We start from the raw sequence: 19,029 nt of genomic DNA, 5'->3' as shown, positions 1-19,029 counted from the left end.
CACCAATGCACTTACATTTAAGTGTGCTTTAGTAATGTTTCTTTTAAGTATCTGTGTGAAAAAAGATGGCAAAGGCAGTAGGCAATGACTTACAAATAAGGTAATTTCCTTTTGAACGCAGGAAAATAACCTATTTTCACCTTGTTCACGTAACCCGAAGGCATATAGATATCACCTTCTGACATAACCTAGGCATCCAGTTATTCTACGAGGTGCATTCAAGTTCTAAGGCCTCCGATTTTTTTTCTAATTAACTACTCACCCGAAATCGATTAAACTGGCGTTACTTCTCGACGTAATCGCCCTGCAGACGTACACATTTTTCACACGCTGATGCCACGATTCCATGGCAGCGGCGAAGGATTCTTTAGGAGTCTGTTTTGACCACTGGAAAATCGCTGAGGCAATAGCAGCACGGCTGGTGAATGTGCGGCCACGGAGAGTGTCTTCCATTGTTGGAAAAAGCCAAAAGTCACTAGGAGCCAGGTCAGGTGAGTAGGGAGCATGAGGAATCACTTCAAAGTTGTTATCACGAAGAAACTGTTGCGTAAAGTTAGCTCGATGTGCGGGTGCGTTGTCTTGGTGAAACAGCACACGCGCAGCCCTTCTCGGACGTTTTTGTTGCAGTGCAGGAAGGAATTTGTTCTTCAAAACATTTTCGTAGGATGCACCTGTTACCGTAGTGCCCTTTGGAACGCAATGGGTAAGGATTACGCCCTCGCTGTCCCAGAACATGGACACCATCAGTTTTTCAGCACTGGCGGTTACCCGAAATTTTTTTAGTGGCGGTGAATCTGTGTGCTTCCATTGAGCTGACTGGCGCTTTGTTTCTGGATTGAAAAATGGCATCCACATCTCATCCATTGTCACAACCAATGAAAAGAAAGTCCCATTCATGCTGTCGTTGCACGTCAACATTGCTTGGCAACATGCCACACGAGCAGCCATGCGGTCGTCCGTCAGCATTCGTGGCACCCACCTGGATGACACTTTTCGCATTTTCAGGTCGTCATGCAGGATTGTGTGCACAGAACCCACAGAAATGACAACTTTGGAGGTGATCTGTTCAACAGTCATTCGGCAATCCCCCAAAACAGTTCTCTCCACTTTCTCGATCATGTCGTCAGACCAGCTTGTGCGAGCCCGAGGTTGTTTTGGTTTGTTGTCACACGATGTTCTGCCTTCATTAAACTGTCGCACCCACGAACGCACTTTCAACACATCCATAACTCCATCATCACATGTCTCCTTCAACTGTCGATGAATTTCAATTGGTTTCACACCACGCAAATTCAGAAAACGAATGATTGCACACTGTTCAAGTAAGGAAAACGTCGCCATTTTAAGTATTTAAAACAGTTCTCATTCTTGCCGTTGGCGGTAAAATTCCATCTGCCGTACAGTGCCGTCATCTCTGGGCCGTATTGACAATGAACGCGGCCTCATTTTAAAACAATGCGCATGTTTCTATCTCTTTCCAGTCCGGAGAAGAAAAAAAAATCAGAGGCCTTGGAACTTGAATGCACCTCATACACATCAATGTTTCACCACAATCAGGTTGTCAGAATCATATTTCTTGACTGTCAATTCTCAACAATGCTTTCATCTTCCAACATAACCTCAAGCTATGCTACAAGGCTCCACCTGACACCACTAACTGGATATGCTTTAGACAGGTTAATTAACAACTATTTCATAATATGAGAAAACCTGTACAAATATCTAGTCAGATCTTGGCTTGAGAATGGTATCATTATTTACTTGTTTTAAATGTTTATAACCATAAAACTGTGTCATTCGCAAAACTTACAAAAGTAGTATCTTGTGACTACATCATCAAAGAGTCACAACTGGAATCAGCTAACTCATAAAAACAGCTATGTCTAATCATTTGTGGTACTATGAAAAGGAATGATCACATTAGGTCAACATGAATGGCAACAGATTTGTTTACCTCTTGAAAGTGTGCATTGGGAATTCTAAAACACATTAATTGGCAAACTTTAAGAAAGATGGCAAGTTCCCACAAAAATACAAAGTTTCAAGACCCTGTATGAAGTGAAGACTCTAGAGATGTTCTTTAATGGCATTAAAATTTGGGGTGAAAGGATATCAGGTATAAGATTCACTGATGACATTGCTATCCCCAGTGAAAGTGAAGAACAATAACACACACACACACACACACACACACACACACACACACACACACACACACACACACACACTTGTGTAGACAGGTGGCAACTATAAAGAAGAATGCAAGAAAAGTGTATTTCAGCAAATTGTATTTTCTACCATATATGCATCATGACTTTAAGAGCTCACCACTGATTACCTCCAACCTGATGTGATAACGCTTTACCACCATTTACCCGAAGCCAACAACATGTGCATAGAAACCCATTTGTCAATGTTAGCTGAAAACTCATTTCATGACATGAGAGTGTACACTTGGAACTAGATTGAAAGCGAAACTATGTAATGCTTTAAAATTTGGCTATGTTACAATTTACTGTTTTCAATGGACTACAAGAACCAGTAGAATTTTGGATTATACAAATGTTGCTGGTATGTCGCAGTATTTACTGCAAGATGTAGAGGCTTGTATAGGATAGACTAGTGAGAAGAGCTGCATAAAAGCAGACTTTGGACTTAAGACTACAAAAATACAGCCTACATGATGTGGACTAAAGGATGTCTTCATTGGAGATTGAGGAAAGAAATCAGTCATGGTCTTTTACACTGAGGTATCTCAGCATTTTTTTTTTTTTTTAATAAATAAGAAGGGAATTAAATTTTGCTACTACTAAATGCTATTTCAATTCTAGAACCACAACACCACCTCAGTAGTCAGAAAACTATTTTCAAATGTTACTAGTTTTCCATAACTTCACAATGTGACCAACTTCAATATCAATGCAACGAATAATTTGCCTGATAATTACAGCACATACCTTAATTGGTGCACTGCAAGCTGCATAAAACTCTCTTCTGAATCTATCAATTATTCTCTGGGCTTCATCTATTTCATCTGTAAACTTTTTTGCTTCCTCTGTAAAAGAAAAAAGAAAATATAAATGAAATGTGGAGATAAAACAAGCAATCCAACATTTTGTGACGGGAAATTGATTGAACAACAGACAATAAGCTCCATTTCAGCTTTCTCTGATTTTAGCTCTACATTATAAGCATGTGAATGAAGAAAAAATTTCTAATGTAAGGTAGATAATGTAGTTATAAGACTTTTAGTCTTGCTCATTAGAAAGGTAAGCGCAATATCAGAATCATATTGCGCCTAATTCTAAATAGTCTTCAGCATCAGATAATGTGTATTTTCATGATTTCAGGCCAGGCCTACAATGATATCTTGTGTGTTCCCAAAAGCAACACTTTTTTTTTTTAATTTATGAAAAGTTGCAATACAATTCAGCCCGAAACTGCAGCAAATTTTGCATTGTGGGTATCAGCAGCTGTAGAATTGCATCATGATTAATAAAACTGTGTCAGCTGTATGATAAATCATTACTTCTGATCCTACTAGTTTTGTGGTGTTAGGAGCCACATCTTCAGCGATACTCCAAATCACAATGTACTCCAAATGATAAGCTGTAGATGACCCAACATTCTTTGTCCAGTTGTAATAAAAATGTTCAACCATCAAGAAATCGGTAGTCCAACTTAAAATAGAGCAGAATGCTGGGATCATCATTCTGATACAGGAAGGAAGAGTGTGTGTGTGTGTGTGTGTGTGTGTGTGTGTGTGTGTGTGTGTGTGTTTTGGGGCTTATGGGCGCTAAACGTCGAGGTCATCAGCGCCCTGACACACATTAAAAGGAACGAATGTGGACAGACCTAATAAAACTGAAGCATACATGCAAAGAAAGCAGGAAAAGAAGGTAAATGCTACACAAGAAAGTAAAACATAAGGAAAGGGAAAACATAGCAACAAGAATGGCACAGGAAATTGTCACTGGCTGGCCACTTACATAAAATATGGGCGAGCTTGTCACAAAGTGAGCAAATTAATATCCTCTCCCTAAAATCTTTGTAAAAACATTTGACATGGCACAGAACTTTAAAACTTTAACCACAGCCATCTGAGTGTTGCCTAAAAGAGATGGCAGGTCCGCTGGCAAGTCAGCTGCGGTCCGCTGGTCAGAAAATAAAACACAATCCAATAAAACGTGGCGCACAGTGACCTGAACGCCACAAGCACCACACACTGGAGGGTCCTCCCGCCGGAGCAGGAAGCCATGCGTCATAGGGCTGTGGCCTATCCGAAGCCGAGTGAGAAGAACCTCGTCCCGTCGACGGGGCTGATAGGAAGTACACCACACACGCGTTGTGGGCTTGACTATACGTAGCTTATTGTCAGTCACTTCCAGCCACTCATCCTCCCACCGACGCATGACACGTGAGCTCAACAGCGAGGTAAGTGCGTGCAGGGGTATAGCACACTGAGATACTTGTGGGTCGAGACACGCCTCCTTGGCTGCGAGATCTGCCCTTTCATTCCCAGCAATGCCGACATGCCCCGTAACCCAGCAGAAAGCCACCACCTTCCCCAATCGCTGTAGTTGGAAGAGGGCATCCTGGATGGTCTGGACTATTTTATGTGCTGGATACAAATGCTGCAATGAGTGAAGGGCACTTAGTGAATCGGAACAGACAAGAAATTTATGACAGGAAGAATGTCTCACCTGCTCCAGTGCCCGCAAGATCGCAGACAATTCTGCATCAAAGACAGTAAAAGTCTTAGGCAGTCGGACCTTGTGGACACAATCCGGAAAAACAACAGAGCAACCAACGGAATCCCCTTGTTTCGACCCATCCATAAAAACAGCTATATAGTCGTGGTGCTCAGATAAAATGGCAGAAAATGCTGCATTAAAAACGATGGCAGGAGCGCAATCTCTCTTGTACTGCAATAAATCTAAAATCACTCTGGGCCTCTTCAGTAACCAGGGTGGCAGGCAGTTAAAACCAAGGATTTGGGGTTGTACAGACTCCACACCGAGGGACTCTAGCACACGTTGCACTCGGATCCCAAACGGCAACGTGGCCCGGGGACGGTGGGAAAAAAGGCGGTCCAGAGGTGGATGAGCAACAAGATGGTGAGCAGGCGAGGTGGGAGCTGCAAGAAACTTACAAGCCTGGCGCACCAGCAGGAGCTGCCGCCGGATGGTAAGTGGCGGTTCCCCAGCCTCAGCACAGAGGCTGGGTATGGGACTTGTCCGATAAGCACCCGTGGCCAGTCGAATCCCAGCACGGTGGAAGAGTCAAAAATTAGGCCCAGAAACCGCACTGTGTCTTTAAAATGTAGGACAGTATCCCCCATATGCAGAGCAGGCAAAGTAAAAAGACGACGAGAACGATTAAAATGACTGATACAGGAAAACTAAAGTTTAACACTGCTATGACAACATGAGTGACCACCTAGACAAACTAATCTCATGTCACAATGATGTTAAGCCTTAGGTTTCCTGTATGAGGATGATGTTCCCTGCACTCTGCTATATTTTAAACTGGTCTACCAACCTCTTGATGGACAAACATTTTAATTATTAGAACGTATTATGAAATAAATAAAAAAAATATATATATATATATATATATATATATTGAATTATTATGAAATAAATATGTATCCCTGAAGATGAGGCTCTAATGCCACGAAACTAGTTGAATCAGGAATACAGATTTATCATACAGTTGAACCTAGATATTACTTTTTTTATACTGGAACATTAACATAGTGCTCTTGTTCGAAATTAGTTTGAATATTCAAATTTAATACATACAGACAAACAAATTGAAAAATTTATAGCTATGCTAAAAAATGTTTTAAAAGATTAACATATCCAACGCATGTCAGCCAAAATTAGAATACAGCAGGAAAGTGTGACTCACAGCAAAATTATAAAACACTTCTGAATCTCTGGCTCTTAAAAACTATTTAAAAGTCTTTCAAGTGGAGAAACGAAATAGGAACTATGGATATAAAAGATAAAATGTACAAGTCCTCCGGAACAAAAAGTAACTCCACACCCTGAATCAAGGCAAACATAATGTACCAGAAAAAGATCAGCAGAAGTAACGTTGACATCTCAGTTGTGGAAAATCAATTATGCATTCCCTGTCACTATTTGATTAAAGAAAGTTAAAAATTAAATTCACAAGAAGAGGAAGAGACTTAACTGGAGAAAAAAGAATGAACAAAACACATATACTAGCAATCCCTGTCACAGTTAGGTTAAAGGACATTAAAAATGCAATTCACAAAAAGAGGAAGAAGGGACTTAATTGGGAAAAAAGAACTAACAATATATATATATATATACACTAGCCTTTTTCCCGTCTTTGCCCACGTATGTATGTATCACACATAATGCACGCGCCTCTTCTTCCCCTCTCTTGGTCCATCTTATCCTCCCCTCCTCTCTACCAATCACCTCACCACCCTATCTGCCCATCTTCCCCATCAGACCACTCCACCCACCTTCCCATCCCTCCTCTCTGCCTATCTCCTCCTCAGCTCTCTCTTCCCATCTTTCTCTGTCTTCTCTCTGTCCATCTCCTCCTCACCCCTCTTTCTGTTCTCCTCCTCCACACCCATCTCTCACTATCCCGTCATCCTCCTCATTCTCTGACCATGCACTACCCCCCCCCCCCCCCCACCTCCACTCCCAATCTCTACCCTCTCTATGTCATGTTCATCCACACGCTGTCAAGGGCTTGAAAACAGTTTTTTTGCTTCTGATATGTAGGCTGCCAGGCAAAGCAAGCGGATACTACTTCAACATGCCTGTTGTGCAGGGAAGCCTATATGGCAGGGACTGCCTATAACTTCGTTCATATTGGAACAAGTAGGCTTTAGCCCCAAATGTGGATACTTGTGAAGATTCAAACAATGGAGTATGCGAGTGCGTATGTGTGTCTATTGTTGACAAAGGCCATTGGCCGAAAGCTTTAAGTGTGAAAATCTTTTTGTTGTGCCTACCTGCGACTCAACATCTCCGATATATGGTGAGTAGCAACTTTCCTTCTCATAATATTGTTACTTGTGAAGAGTGCTGTTTATATGTCAAATCTGATTGAAATTGATCTGGGCTTTTGGAGGAAATGCAGGGCGTGTGTACTTAGCTCACAAACATACACAGTTTTTTATATATGCTAGCCCCTCCCCCAGTTACGCCTGTGTACGCTCATCTCTTCTACCACTCTCTGTGTTCGTTTCTTTCTTCCCTGTCACTATGTCCACCTCATCTTCACCCTCTCACTATCCACTGCCTCCTCTCCACACTCTCGCTTCAACTCCTCCTCCCCCTCTCTTTGCCCATCTTCTCCATCCCCTCTGTATGTCAATTTCCTACCACCCTTCTCTCTGTTTGGCCTCCCACACACCCCTCTCCGTCCATCCCCTCCTATCCTCTCTCTCTGATCTACCCCCTCCTGCCCTCTTTCTCCCTATTCATCCACTCTTGCCCTCTCTCTCTCTGTCCATCCCTATCTATATACATCTCAAACCTTCCCCCCACCCCCCCCCCACCCCCCAGTCATGCCACCTCCCCACATGTAGGCTGACCTGCCAAACACATTGACAAGGCAAAGCAGTGCTGGTACTTGTGAAGTTTGCTATTTGTGTGCCAAATTTGGTTAAAATCAATCCAGGGGTTTGGGAGAAGATCCCATACATACAAACCTATCTACATACATATAACTGAAGTCCACTTGATGTATGTATGTGTGTTCGACAAATATTGTTCACGTCTCGTATTTCCCATCTCTCTCTCTCTCATACCTCACTCTGTCCATCTCGTCACACCACCTCTCTGCCCCCTCCCCCCTCTTTATTGCCTCCTCTGGTCATCATCTCCTCATCTGCTTCTCTCTCCCAATCCATCCCTCTGTGCATCTACTCCTCCTCCACTTCTCCCTCTCCTCCTCGCCCTTCTCTCTGTCCATCTCCTCCTGCCCACCTCTCCACACAGTCCCTCCTTCACACCTCACATCCTTTCATCTCCTCCTCCATCTCTCCATACCCATCTTATCCTCACCTTCTCTCTGTCCCTTCCTCCTTCCCCCTCTCCCTGTTGGTGTTGTCCTCCTTCCCCATATTCCTATCTATCTTCTTCTGCCCATCTCTGTCCCTCCTTCTGCCCTCTCTCTGTCCATCTCCACCAGCCCTCCCTCTCTCTGACCATCCCCTCTTGCAAATTCTCTTTCTATCCATCCCCTCCTGCCCCGCTTTCTCTGTTCATCCCCAGCTTTATCTATCTGAACTTCTCCCAGCTGTGATTATACGCATGTTCAGCCCCTACAAAACACGATGATGATACAACAACATGCCTGTCATGCAGAGCAGCCATGGCAGGGGCTGAAAAAACACATTTTTCTCTTATCTCTGCTCCCATTGGAGCTACAAGGTTATAATCCCTAAAGTGCTGATACTCCTGAAGCATGCTTTTGGTGTGCAAAATTTGGTTGAAATCGAACAAGAGGTATGGGAGCAGATCCTGAACCTGCATACAGATATACATACTTAAATTCTCTCCATCTTCTCCTCTCACTCTTCCCATCCACCTATTTCTGCCTTTCTCCCTATCCACCTATTCCTCCCAACCACTCTATCCCCACTTCCCATTTTTCCCTCTTTGTCCATCCCCTACTCTATTATGTCAACCCTAACCCATGTCCATCTGCATGCATAGCATCTACCCAATGGGTTAAAAAATCTTTGTTTGCCATACATCTGCTCGTACTGGAGGTAGGAAGTTATGAGCCCCACAGTGCTGTTGTGACGTTTGCTGTTTTAGTGCCACATTTGGTTGAACTCGCTGCGGGTGTTTGGGAGGAGCTCTTGGACATGCATACATACAGACTGCTTTGCATATATATCCCAGCCTTTTCCCTACGGCTTTACCCCATACATGTCAGCATATGTATCTCTTGCACCTCCTCCTCCCTACCTTCTGTGGCCAGTTCTTCCTCCTCCATCTCCCCTTATCCTCCAGCATATTGGGCCCATCTTCTCCTCTCCACTCTCTCTGGCTCTTCATACCCTCCTAAACCATCTGTCTGTAAGTCTCCTCTCCACTGAAACAACGACCTCATTCCCCTCCTCCTGTTCATGTTGCCCTTCTCTCCATATCCTCCTCCCCTTCTTCCTTTTCCATCTGCCCACTATCCATTAACACCTTCCACCTGTATCCTGCATCTACCTCTCCCACTGACCGTCTCCTCCTTCCTGTTTATCGGTACACATCCTCCTATTGCCCTTCGTTCCTCTCTCTGCCATCATCTCATTTGCCTCCCCTCGTTTCTGCCTCCTCATCATCCTCCCCCCCCCCCCCCCCCCCACTCCATCTGCCCACCTCCTCTGCCCATCTCCTGCTCCTCCCCATTTCTGTCCATGTCATCCTCCCCCTCTCTATGTCCATCTTCTCCTGCTGCCTTTCTGTACACCTCCTCTTTTCCACCTCACCCTATTCATCTCTTACTACCCCCCTCTCCCTATCCATTTCCCACTGCCACACTCTCCCTATCTCTCTCTTCCCTATACATCTGCTTCTTCCCTTCTCTCTTGCTCTCTGTCCTTTCCTATCTTCCTATCAATCTCTTCCTCCCCATCCATCTATTCCTCGCCTCTCTCTGTCCCCCTCTGCTACTCCTTCTCTGATCAACCTCTCCAAACTCCACCTCTGCCCCTCCTCCTCCACCAATCTCCACCTTTCCCCATCCATGCTCATCACACATGTAACTGCTACAGAACAAGTAGAAGAAGCAGGCCAATGTTACTCCAACACAGAAAGACTGTTGTGCAGAGAATCCCACACATATGCAGCTAATAATTTGTTTCTTGCCCCTGATGTTTAGGCTGCCCTACAAAGTAGGCCAATAAGGCACATCAATTCTATTCACACAGAACACATCTGAAATGCAGGGTAGCCTACATGTCAGAGGCTGAAAAAATGTTATTACTAGTCTCCAATCCTACTGGAGCTAGGAAGTTATAAACCTCTCAGTGTTAATACTCATGACATATCTTGTTTGTCCACGTAATATGACTGACATCGCTCTGGGGTTTGGGAGGAGATACTGGACACTTGTACTTACAGAGTGTGTCTGAGTGACTTGAACTTCATTTCTGACAGTCCCCAACCTATTCATCTTGCCAAAGTATGTCAATATTTCAAATGTAAATGTTATCCTGCTCATTTTCGTTCTTTGATATCTACAGCAATAGCTATATCTGTGTCCTCATGGCTACATCTAGAAGTGGAATGAACTGTTCACCAAATACATTCCAGTCAAATTATATTTTCTGCTGAGCCATGAATAGTAAGACATTCATTAAACTTCAACCAGATCTCCACAATCATATGCAATAGTACCAAGTTTCTAAACATGTTTCAGAACACAATATCGTCAAATCCACCAAAAAATCTCTCCAACACCTACATCGACATGACTACTCTGCAGTTCACATGCAAGTACCTGGCAGAGGCTTTAGTCCTTGTTCAATTTGTTCTATTAAAAAATATATAAATCAACAAAATTAAATATTTTTCCTTACACTTTCAGTGGAATTACACTAAGCATGGCATGAATACTCTTATTATGTTGTTTTGCTGCTTTTGCATTTGACAAAAATGGTATTTTGTACTAATATACATGCCTCCAACAATTTCACAACTTCATCAAGACAATAAAATGAAAGTGTTGTAGTAAGTAAGAAGGCAAGTGATTCCCATCACAGTAAACACACACAATGACAAAAGAAATGAGGACAGTACCATAAATTGAAACTCAGATGAAGGTACCTCAGCTGATATTTAGCATCCATCATTTCTCATATGCAGAGCCTGGAAAGCTTAACAAAGAAACCACTGCTTGGGAAAGAAAGAAGTCTAAGTTCAAGTCATAATTTGTTACTAATGTTTACACAACGAGTAAACACAATGACACAGTAGTTAACCACATGTGTAACTTAAACTGCATGAGGGGAGAGGAGCACTGTGAGGGAACAAACCCTGCCTCCCTCTTGCAGGGCTGGCAGTTTACACCAATGTTCTGTGCTTTCAGGAAAGCGAAATTTTACAGACTGCACATGATTTGCCAATTCCATCTGCGTTGTGACAGACATACTCTAACACCATGGAGGACCAGTCTCCTCACAACAAAAGAGAACAATGAGCAATGTACAAGTCAAAGTATTACACAGCACATGAAGCATTTGGCAACTGCTAATATATGATTGTTCGCTGAGGTTGCCATTTTCTTAAACGAGAATAGCACAGGCCTGACCTGTATTAGTATCTTAGATACCCTCATTTCAAAACACTCCACCGCCTATAACTACCATGTTAAAACTGTTCACATAGTTCAGTGTAAAATCTTGTCCAATAATTACTGTTCTTCTGTTTTCTTATTAACATTCAGCTACCCATTGTATAGAGCCACAGCCTTTGTACTCAAATTATTTTACTACATTTTTTCATTGCATCAGTTTACATTCCCTATGATCCACCTCACACCTCTCTAATTATTATTTACATAGCTGCAAAGACGCAGGTTCTGCATATTTATCAGCTCCTCCACAGGAGTTAATAATTTTTATGCCGAAGGAAGATAAAGTGATTCACTTCTTGGAAAAGTTCCATATTCTCTGAAAATACAGGACCTTGTTTGTATATTTTGCCTGATATTCCTCTCAGTTCCATTATTTTATGGAAGATACTTATTTAATTACAAATAGTCCAATTAATTATGTATTTCACAATACCCATATGTAGCTGTTTTACTGGGAACAATGTTTTGGAGGGGGAACACTTGCTGCCATTCTTTATTTACTCAGAGAACAATGTTTTGGAGGGGGAATACTTGCTGTCATTCTTTCTTTACTCAGTTACGTGCATTTTCCAGAAAAAAGACTATGCCTGAATGTGTGTGGAAAATATAAATATCTCTTACTTTCTTGTTTGTCCATCACATCCATAAGGTACTCAGTGCCTTGTTCCAACTGGAAATGCCAGTCAAACTTGGAGAAAGTTGACTCCAAAACAGGACATATATTTTCCACTATGTATTCAGCATCACCATCAGATAGCACACAGTCTGAAACAAAAGATAACAATAATATGAAAAAAATCACTTTGCTGCATTCCTAACATTGACAAAATAAATTCATTAAAAATGCAGAGTCACACTGCATTTCATTTACATCCTGTAAGTCATTGAATTACACAATTCTTTTTAAGTTTTTGAATTTTTAATTCAGTGACACTCCTGCCATTGAGATAAACCCCTGGTGGCAAGCAACAAATATTCTGGCTGTCTTTTCCTTCTATATTATTGAGACAATATTTTTGACTAAGGTATACAATATTCTCGATAATGCCTGCCAGATTGTTTTCACTGGATTTGAATAAATAGCTATACCTATCTGAATGTTTAACATATTATTTCCACAAGCAATAGGTGACAGACTTCCAAATTACAACCATAGCAGCTATTTTGCAAATGATGATACAATACCACTTTTTAGCTATTTATTAACAATTCCCTCTTCTCTAAGGCAACAGCAACATCAGTGAGTTGGCTGAAATAATTTTAAATGAATTTCACCTATTTTATGAATATATTAGCATGCAGTTCTTTTCAAAGATAGTGAGCTTTCCAAACTGGCATGTCCATTACTAGGCATTATGGATCCATTTATTTATGGCCCCCAAAAAAAATTTTAAGAGCAATTTGATTGTTGAGCTGGTTGGTTGGTTTACTGATGAAAGGGACCAAACTACAATGTCATCACTCCCTCCTAGTTGTAACAGCAAGCCTCTTACCAGAAGAACCCCCATCCACCCAACACACAATAAACAGAAAAGACTAGTACCACAGACAGGGTGAGAGAAGCACAGAAAAACAGAGGAAGGACACCAATTCAGACATAATGTGCAAGAAAGCGGAAAAACAGCAAAACAGTGGGTACAGTGAGGGCTGGGGCAGATCACAAAGCCCAGATAGCCACTGCTCATCCCTCCCAACCCCTAAATGAGGTGACGAGGCTGAGACACCCTCTGTCATAGTGTGCGATAAAAACCTCTTTCATGACGTAAAACCAGATCACAAGGGCAGCGAGTCAGGAAGATTAAAGAGGATAGCCTGTCAGTCAGTTCATTCCCCAGGATTCCAAGACAACATGGGGTCCAGACATAGACCACTGAGTGGCCACACTGTTTGAGAGCAAAAAGAGAATCCTGGACGGTCAAGATAAAGATATGATGTGGATAACCCAGGTCAAGTGCATGTAAACTACAGATAAGGAAGGACTCAGCAGTGCACAAACGAATATGCTCAAGAAGGACTCAGCAGTGCACAAACGGATATGCTCAAGAGCATGAAGGATGGCTACCAACTCTGCAGTGGAAACACTGCAGCCATCCAGCAAGGCGTGGAGTTCATTACATCCCACATGAACATAAGCAAAACCAGTGTGACTGACAACCATTGTCAGTTTAGACTACTTCTGAAACCCAAAACACACCAAGGGTGACAAAGAATTGGTAGTCAAGGGCCTCAGGCAAGCCAAGTCTTTTGGACCTTGTGACAGGTCAAGACAGAGCTGTAGGCGGCATATGAACCACGCAGGTGTACATGAGAGGACCTGGAGAACTGGTAGTAGAGGGGAAAGCTGGAGTTGTGAGAAACACGGATGGATGCAGATGGCGATCGTAACCGCAGACCTGGGCCATCATTGCAGGAGGTGGACGTCTGTATCTGGAAAGAGGAGTTGGGAATTCAGATGCTCCGAGCAGCAGCCGATGCTTAATGGATAATCAATCAGCTGTTGGTGGTGCAGAACCTGCAACAGTGGGGTCCCGGCCTCTGTTAGGAGGCTGATCATTGGGCTAGTCCAAAAGACGCCAGTTGCCAGTCATATCCCACAATGGTACATTGGGTCCAACATCTGTAATGTCAAAGGTGATGCTGGGCCATAAGTGAGACTCCCATAATCTCGACAGGACTGGACCAATGCTTTGCAGAGCCAGAGAACACTAGAACAGTCCATGCACCAGTAGGTATTGTTGAGGCACTGAAGAATACTGAGGTGTGACTGAAGAACACTTAGGTGTCACCAACATCTCTGCTTTAGTTGATGGGAAAGTGTGGTGTCACCGCCAGACACCACACTTGCTAGGTGGTAGCTTTAAATCGGCTGCGGTCCATTAGAACATGTCGGACCCGCGTGTCGCCACTGTCAGTGATCGCAGACCGAGCGCCACCACACGGCAGGTCTAGAGAGACGTACTAGCACTCGCCCCAGTTGTACGGACGACGTAGCTAGCGATGCACACTGACGAAGCCTCGCTCATTTGCAGAGCAGATAGCTAGAATAGTCTTCAGCTAACTCAATGGCTACGACCTAGCAAGGCGCCATTCATTGTACATTGCATGTATCTGCAGAGTCTCACTTGTATCGTCAATAGCGATGTACCACAAGGATGGATTAAAGTTAAGTATTCCAGGAGCTACGTACTTTTCTTTATAGCATTCATTACGAAACCTGTTTCAGACCTATCTCTAGCCTGCGTGAGTTAGCACGTGCCTTTCGGCTACTTCCGAGTGGCGTGGCTGTCTTGTTACGCCACAACAGAAAGCCATGTCAACCAGGCAACAAGAGACTAGTCCATCAAGATACAGGTCCGGATGGGGATGCACTGTACTGATGACACAAATGCATAATGCAGATCTTGGCAGCCAAAAATTGGAAGCCATGAGTGAGTGCCCAAGACTGCACTTGGTGTATTGCTCCCTGCAGTCTGTGTTCACCAATGCCTATCACGGATGAACAAAAATAAATTCAAAAGTTATCAGCATACAAAGAGCAGGTGCACCACTGGTCCCACAGGCACCATCAGACTGCTAATAGCCACTAAAAACAGAGGGACACTCAAAACAGTAGCCTCCAGAGCCCTACTCTCCTGCAAACGGATGGTGCTACAAAAGGAACTAATCAGAACCTGCAACACAAAAGAAAATCTGGAGAAGGCCACGGAGGCCCCACTCATGTAAGGTGCCACAGATGTGGTGGTACCATGTGGTATCAATGAGCTTTGTGCAGATAAAAGAAGACTGCAACAAGGTGGTGACACCAGGCAATAGCCATTTGGATTGCCGAATTCAGGTAAACTAACAAAAACTTAACGAAAGTTATTCAAGACAGTGTTTGAGAAGACGAAACATGGGCAGATAGTGGACCAATGCTAAGGCCTGGGCAAAACGATCAATGACAGTTTGGGCTGCGGAGGGTAACACCATTCTGGGAAATTCCTGGGACAACTGTAGGAGGACGATGGCCAAAAATGTGCCAGATCTTTACTCACACCTGTGAAGAGAGAGTACGCAGCTCTGTGGCAGTGACATATTGTTCCCTCAAATCTGCTTCTGGCATTTAATTAGATAATGGGCCTGGGCACGAAGTCATTTAAAGGACATGAGTGCTCGCGAGAGGGATGCTGTTTGTAGCATTGGACGGCATGAGAGCAGTCTTTAGTAGCTGCAGCAATTTCGGGGGTCCACTAAGGGGCAGTGTTACATCAACGAGATCCCAAGGAACAGAAAACCCTGAGGCAATTGTCGAAAAGATGACATCAGTCTAACACTCTATGGACTCGTCGATGCCGTCATGCATTGGAGCAACTGGGATGGCAGCCAATGAAACGACATCCTGATCTCCACCGGTAAAGGCCCACCTGTAAGGGCATCCAGGCGAATGATATTGAAGAAAAGATAGGACAGTCAGAGAATGATTACTGTCGCACAAATGGTTGTGGACTCCCCGCTGAATGGAGGGGAGGAATCTTTGGCTACAGATGGAAAGATCAATGGACGAGAAAGATCAATGACCGAAAAAATGTCAAGTGCCACAATTAGTGTGTGGGAGCTCCAATGTAGAAGAAGCAGAGATCAAGCCCTACCAGCAAGTCTTCCACAATCCTGCCCCCATCAGTGTTCGCAGTACCACCCCATAGAGGGTTACGGGCTTTAAGATCCCCAAAGAGAAGGAAGGGAGGAGGGAGCTGTGGAAGGAGAGCAAGAAGAGCAGGAAGGGTAGGACACTAGTCAGGGAGGATATAAAGATTGCATATTGTTATTGCAGAGCCGCCTAAATGCATCCAAACTGCCACCACTTCCAGCGCAGATTGAAGAGGAACCCAGAAACTAAAACGTCCATGGGGACCAACATACAGACACCAACAGAAGCTCGCAAAGCACCGACCCTGTTCTGGCAGAAGGCTTGGAAACCAAGATGATTCAGTGAATGAGTATCCGTAAAATGAGATTCCTGTAATACAACACAAGTTACATAAGAGAGAGAAAGAAGATGCAGTAATTCCGGAAGATGATGATAGTAACCATTACAGTTTGATTGGAGGAGAGTAGAACAAGAGCCCGGATGGATGTCGAATGAGTCAGAATCGATCATTGTGCCAAGTCAGTCTCTGTCGTCGGTAAGGATGGAGTGACTTTATTGGATGTAAGCTCGGACCTTGATTGATGAGAGGAAGGGAGCAATACTCCACGAGATGTCGAAGTGGGGGGTAGGCAGGGGGAGGGGGTGGGGGAGCAAGTTGGGAGGGGGGGGGGGGGGGGGGGGGGGGGGCGGGGAGATATCATCCCGACACCTATGCATTTTCTTCTTCTTTGAAGAGTGAAATATGATGTAGTCATGAAGGGAGAAAGTAGCAGCAAGATCAGGATCCAAAAGAAAACAAGCGATCTCTAGGTCCACAGAGAATGTGTTCTGCGTCCAACTCGAAGTAACAGACTGCTTGTAGTGGAGACACTAGGAAAGAGGGCTCTCAGGGGGAAGAGAAGAGGGAAGGGGGACAGGAGGGAGGGGGAGGGGAGGGAGTGGGGGGAGGAGGAGGAGGAGGAGGAGATGATGCATCAGAAGCAAAGGCAGACATTAGAGATACATCTACATCTACATTTATACTCCGCAAGCCACCCAACGGTGTGTGGTGGAGGGCACTTTACGTGCCACTGTCATTACCTCCCTTTCCTGTTCCAGTCGCATATGGTTCGCGGGAAGAACGACTGTCTGAAAGCCTCCGTGCGCGCTCTAATCTCTCTAATTTTACATTCGTGATCTCCTCGGGAGGTATAAGTAGGGGGAAGCAATATATTCGATACCTCATCCAGAAACGCACCCTCTCAAAACCTGGCGAGCAAGCTACACTGCGATGCAGAGCGCCTCTCTTGCAGAGTCTGCCACTTGAGTTTGTTAAACATCTCCGTAACGCTATCACGGTTACCAAATAACCCTGTGACGAAACGCGCCGCTCTTTTTTGGATCTTCTCTATCTCCTCCGTCAACCCGATCTGGTACGGATCCCACACTGATGAGCAATACTCAAGTATAGGTCGAACGAGGAGACTGTCGAATTTCTGTTGGGCTACAGACTAGGATAGATGGTCGAGAGTTTTGAATTCCTGCATCTTCCTTTCCTTTTTATAGATCGGGCAATCTGACGAGCGACAAGAATGTGGGCCAGAACAGTTCACACACTTGGGCATAAGATGCAAGGACTCCCCACATGGAGAGGGCAGCCGCAGTCCCCGCAAATAGGAGTCGACTCACATCGTGAAGACATGCGACTATAATGGAGACATTAGAAACAGTGCATAGGTGAGATACAGGGCTTCACGTTGCAATGTTAAACCATAACTTTGACTTTTTCCAGAAGGGTATCCCTCTCAAGAGCCAGGATAAAAGCGCCGGTATCATTATCCTTAGGACCTCCCTGGTCTCACTGGACAAAATGAATGCCGCACTGTGCCAGGTTAGTCCTAAGCTCCTCATCAGATTGAAGAAAGAGGCCCTATATAAAATAATTCCCTGTGTCATATTTAAGGACTGATGAGGAATAATGTTCGTAGGGATGTATCTTAAGTGCTACAAGCACAAAGTGAAGCTCACTGACTGGCAGAAGAGGTTTTGACCAGTAAGGAGGCAGATCACATTTTGCTAAGCGAGACAACTTCCCCAAACCTATCTTCAATGTGTTCCACAAAAGAGAGAAGTTTGGCAGCAGCAGAAGGCCCCCCCCCCCCCCCATCTGTTCTGGAACAAACCATGTAATGGGAGGAAAGGGTTCCACCCCAAGCCGGAGGCCTAGCCCTCCTCCCAAGGAATGGCCACAGAAGGGAAGAGTGAGGAAGCAAAAGTTGTAGCAGAGAGAGAATCATTCCTATCTGGAGAGACAGCCATGGAAAAGGGCCAGAAGCTTGAAGGTTAGCAAGCTTCATGTGCAGAGTGTCCACTCTGGTATCACCTACTCAGGTCAAGAGCTAAGCTCGTGGGCACCACCCAGCAGCGGGAAAGGTGGACTGGCATGGTGGTCACTGCCGGAGTTCCGATGGTTATCAGTGAAATGTGTTTCTTGGAGCACAGCACAGATCACTGAGCAGTAGGGCATTAATTGTTGCAGTTTCTGGCAGGTGACAGTAATACCAACTGCTGTTCTACTGATTTATCATGTCCACAGCATCCCAGTTAGGCATGAGGTGCCAGGAAGACAGTCAGTCACCAGTGGGATTTGAACAACATTAATGAACATAGGTTCTGAGTCTGATGGCATGAGGGGAGCCTGCCATATCCAGCATCACAGGAGCAGCCATTCCAAAACTTTTTTTTTTCTCATTAACTAGTTTAGCAACTAGGGACTCTTCTAAGGGCTTAATCACCATGAGAATAAAATCTGAAAATAGACGGACCTTTTGACTTGCATTCCATGGCTCCTCGGTCTGTGTTAGGTCGCTGGTGGGTACTCTCCCGAAGAGAAGGTTTCCCTAAAGTGAGCCTGTCACCAACAGAAGCTGCAAGAGGATGCTGCTTCTCTGGTCAGGTGTGAGGAGTCGAGGTATCTGAAGATGGTGCTCCAGGAACTACAAGAAGGGAGTGCGTATCTCCCACCATGAGCTAATTTATTTGAGTTACTACCAACAACTCAATGTTGA

General features: G+C 44.2%; 1 protein-coding gene across 4 annotated transcripts in view; it reads right to left on the bottom strand.

The window, feature by feature from the left end:
• LOC124711153 (histone-lysine N-methyltransferase eggless-like) overlaps nt 1-19,029 on the bottom strand; it is a 352,937-nt gene that overhangs the window by 197,810 nt on the left and 136,098 nt on the right. For all 4 annotated transcript variants that reach the window (XM_047241057.1, XM_047241054.1, XM_047241056.1 and 1 more), the window contains exons 4-5: nt 11,977-12,120; nt 2,958-3,055 (exon numbers count right to left, since the gene is read on the bottom strand). In XM_047241057.1, the coding sequence (XP_047097013.1) occupies nt 2,958-3,055; nt 11,977-12,120 (242 nt within the window). The remainder of the gene's footprint in view (nt 1-2,957; nt 3,056-11,976; nt 12,121-19,029) is intronic.

This window comes from Schistocerca piceifrons, chromosome 8 (assembly GCF_021461385.2).
Source record: "Schistocerca piceifrons isolate TAMUIC-IGC-003096 chromosome 8, iqSchPice1.1, whole genome shotgun sequence".
NCBI classification, from domain to species: domain Eukaryota; kingdom Metazoa; phylum Arthropoda; class Insecta; order Orthoptera; family Acrididae; genus Schistocerca; species Schistocerca piceifrons.
This window is presented reverse-complemented; position numbering and strand designations above follow the sequence as displayed.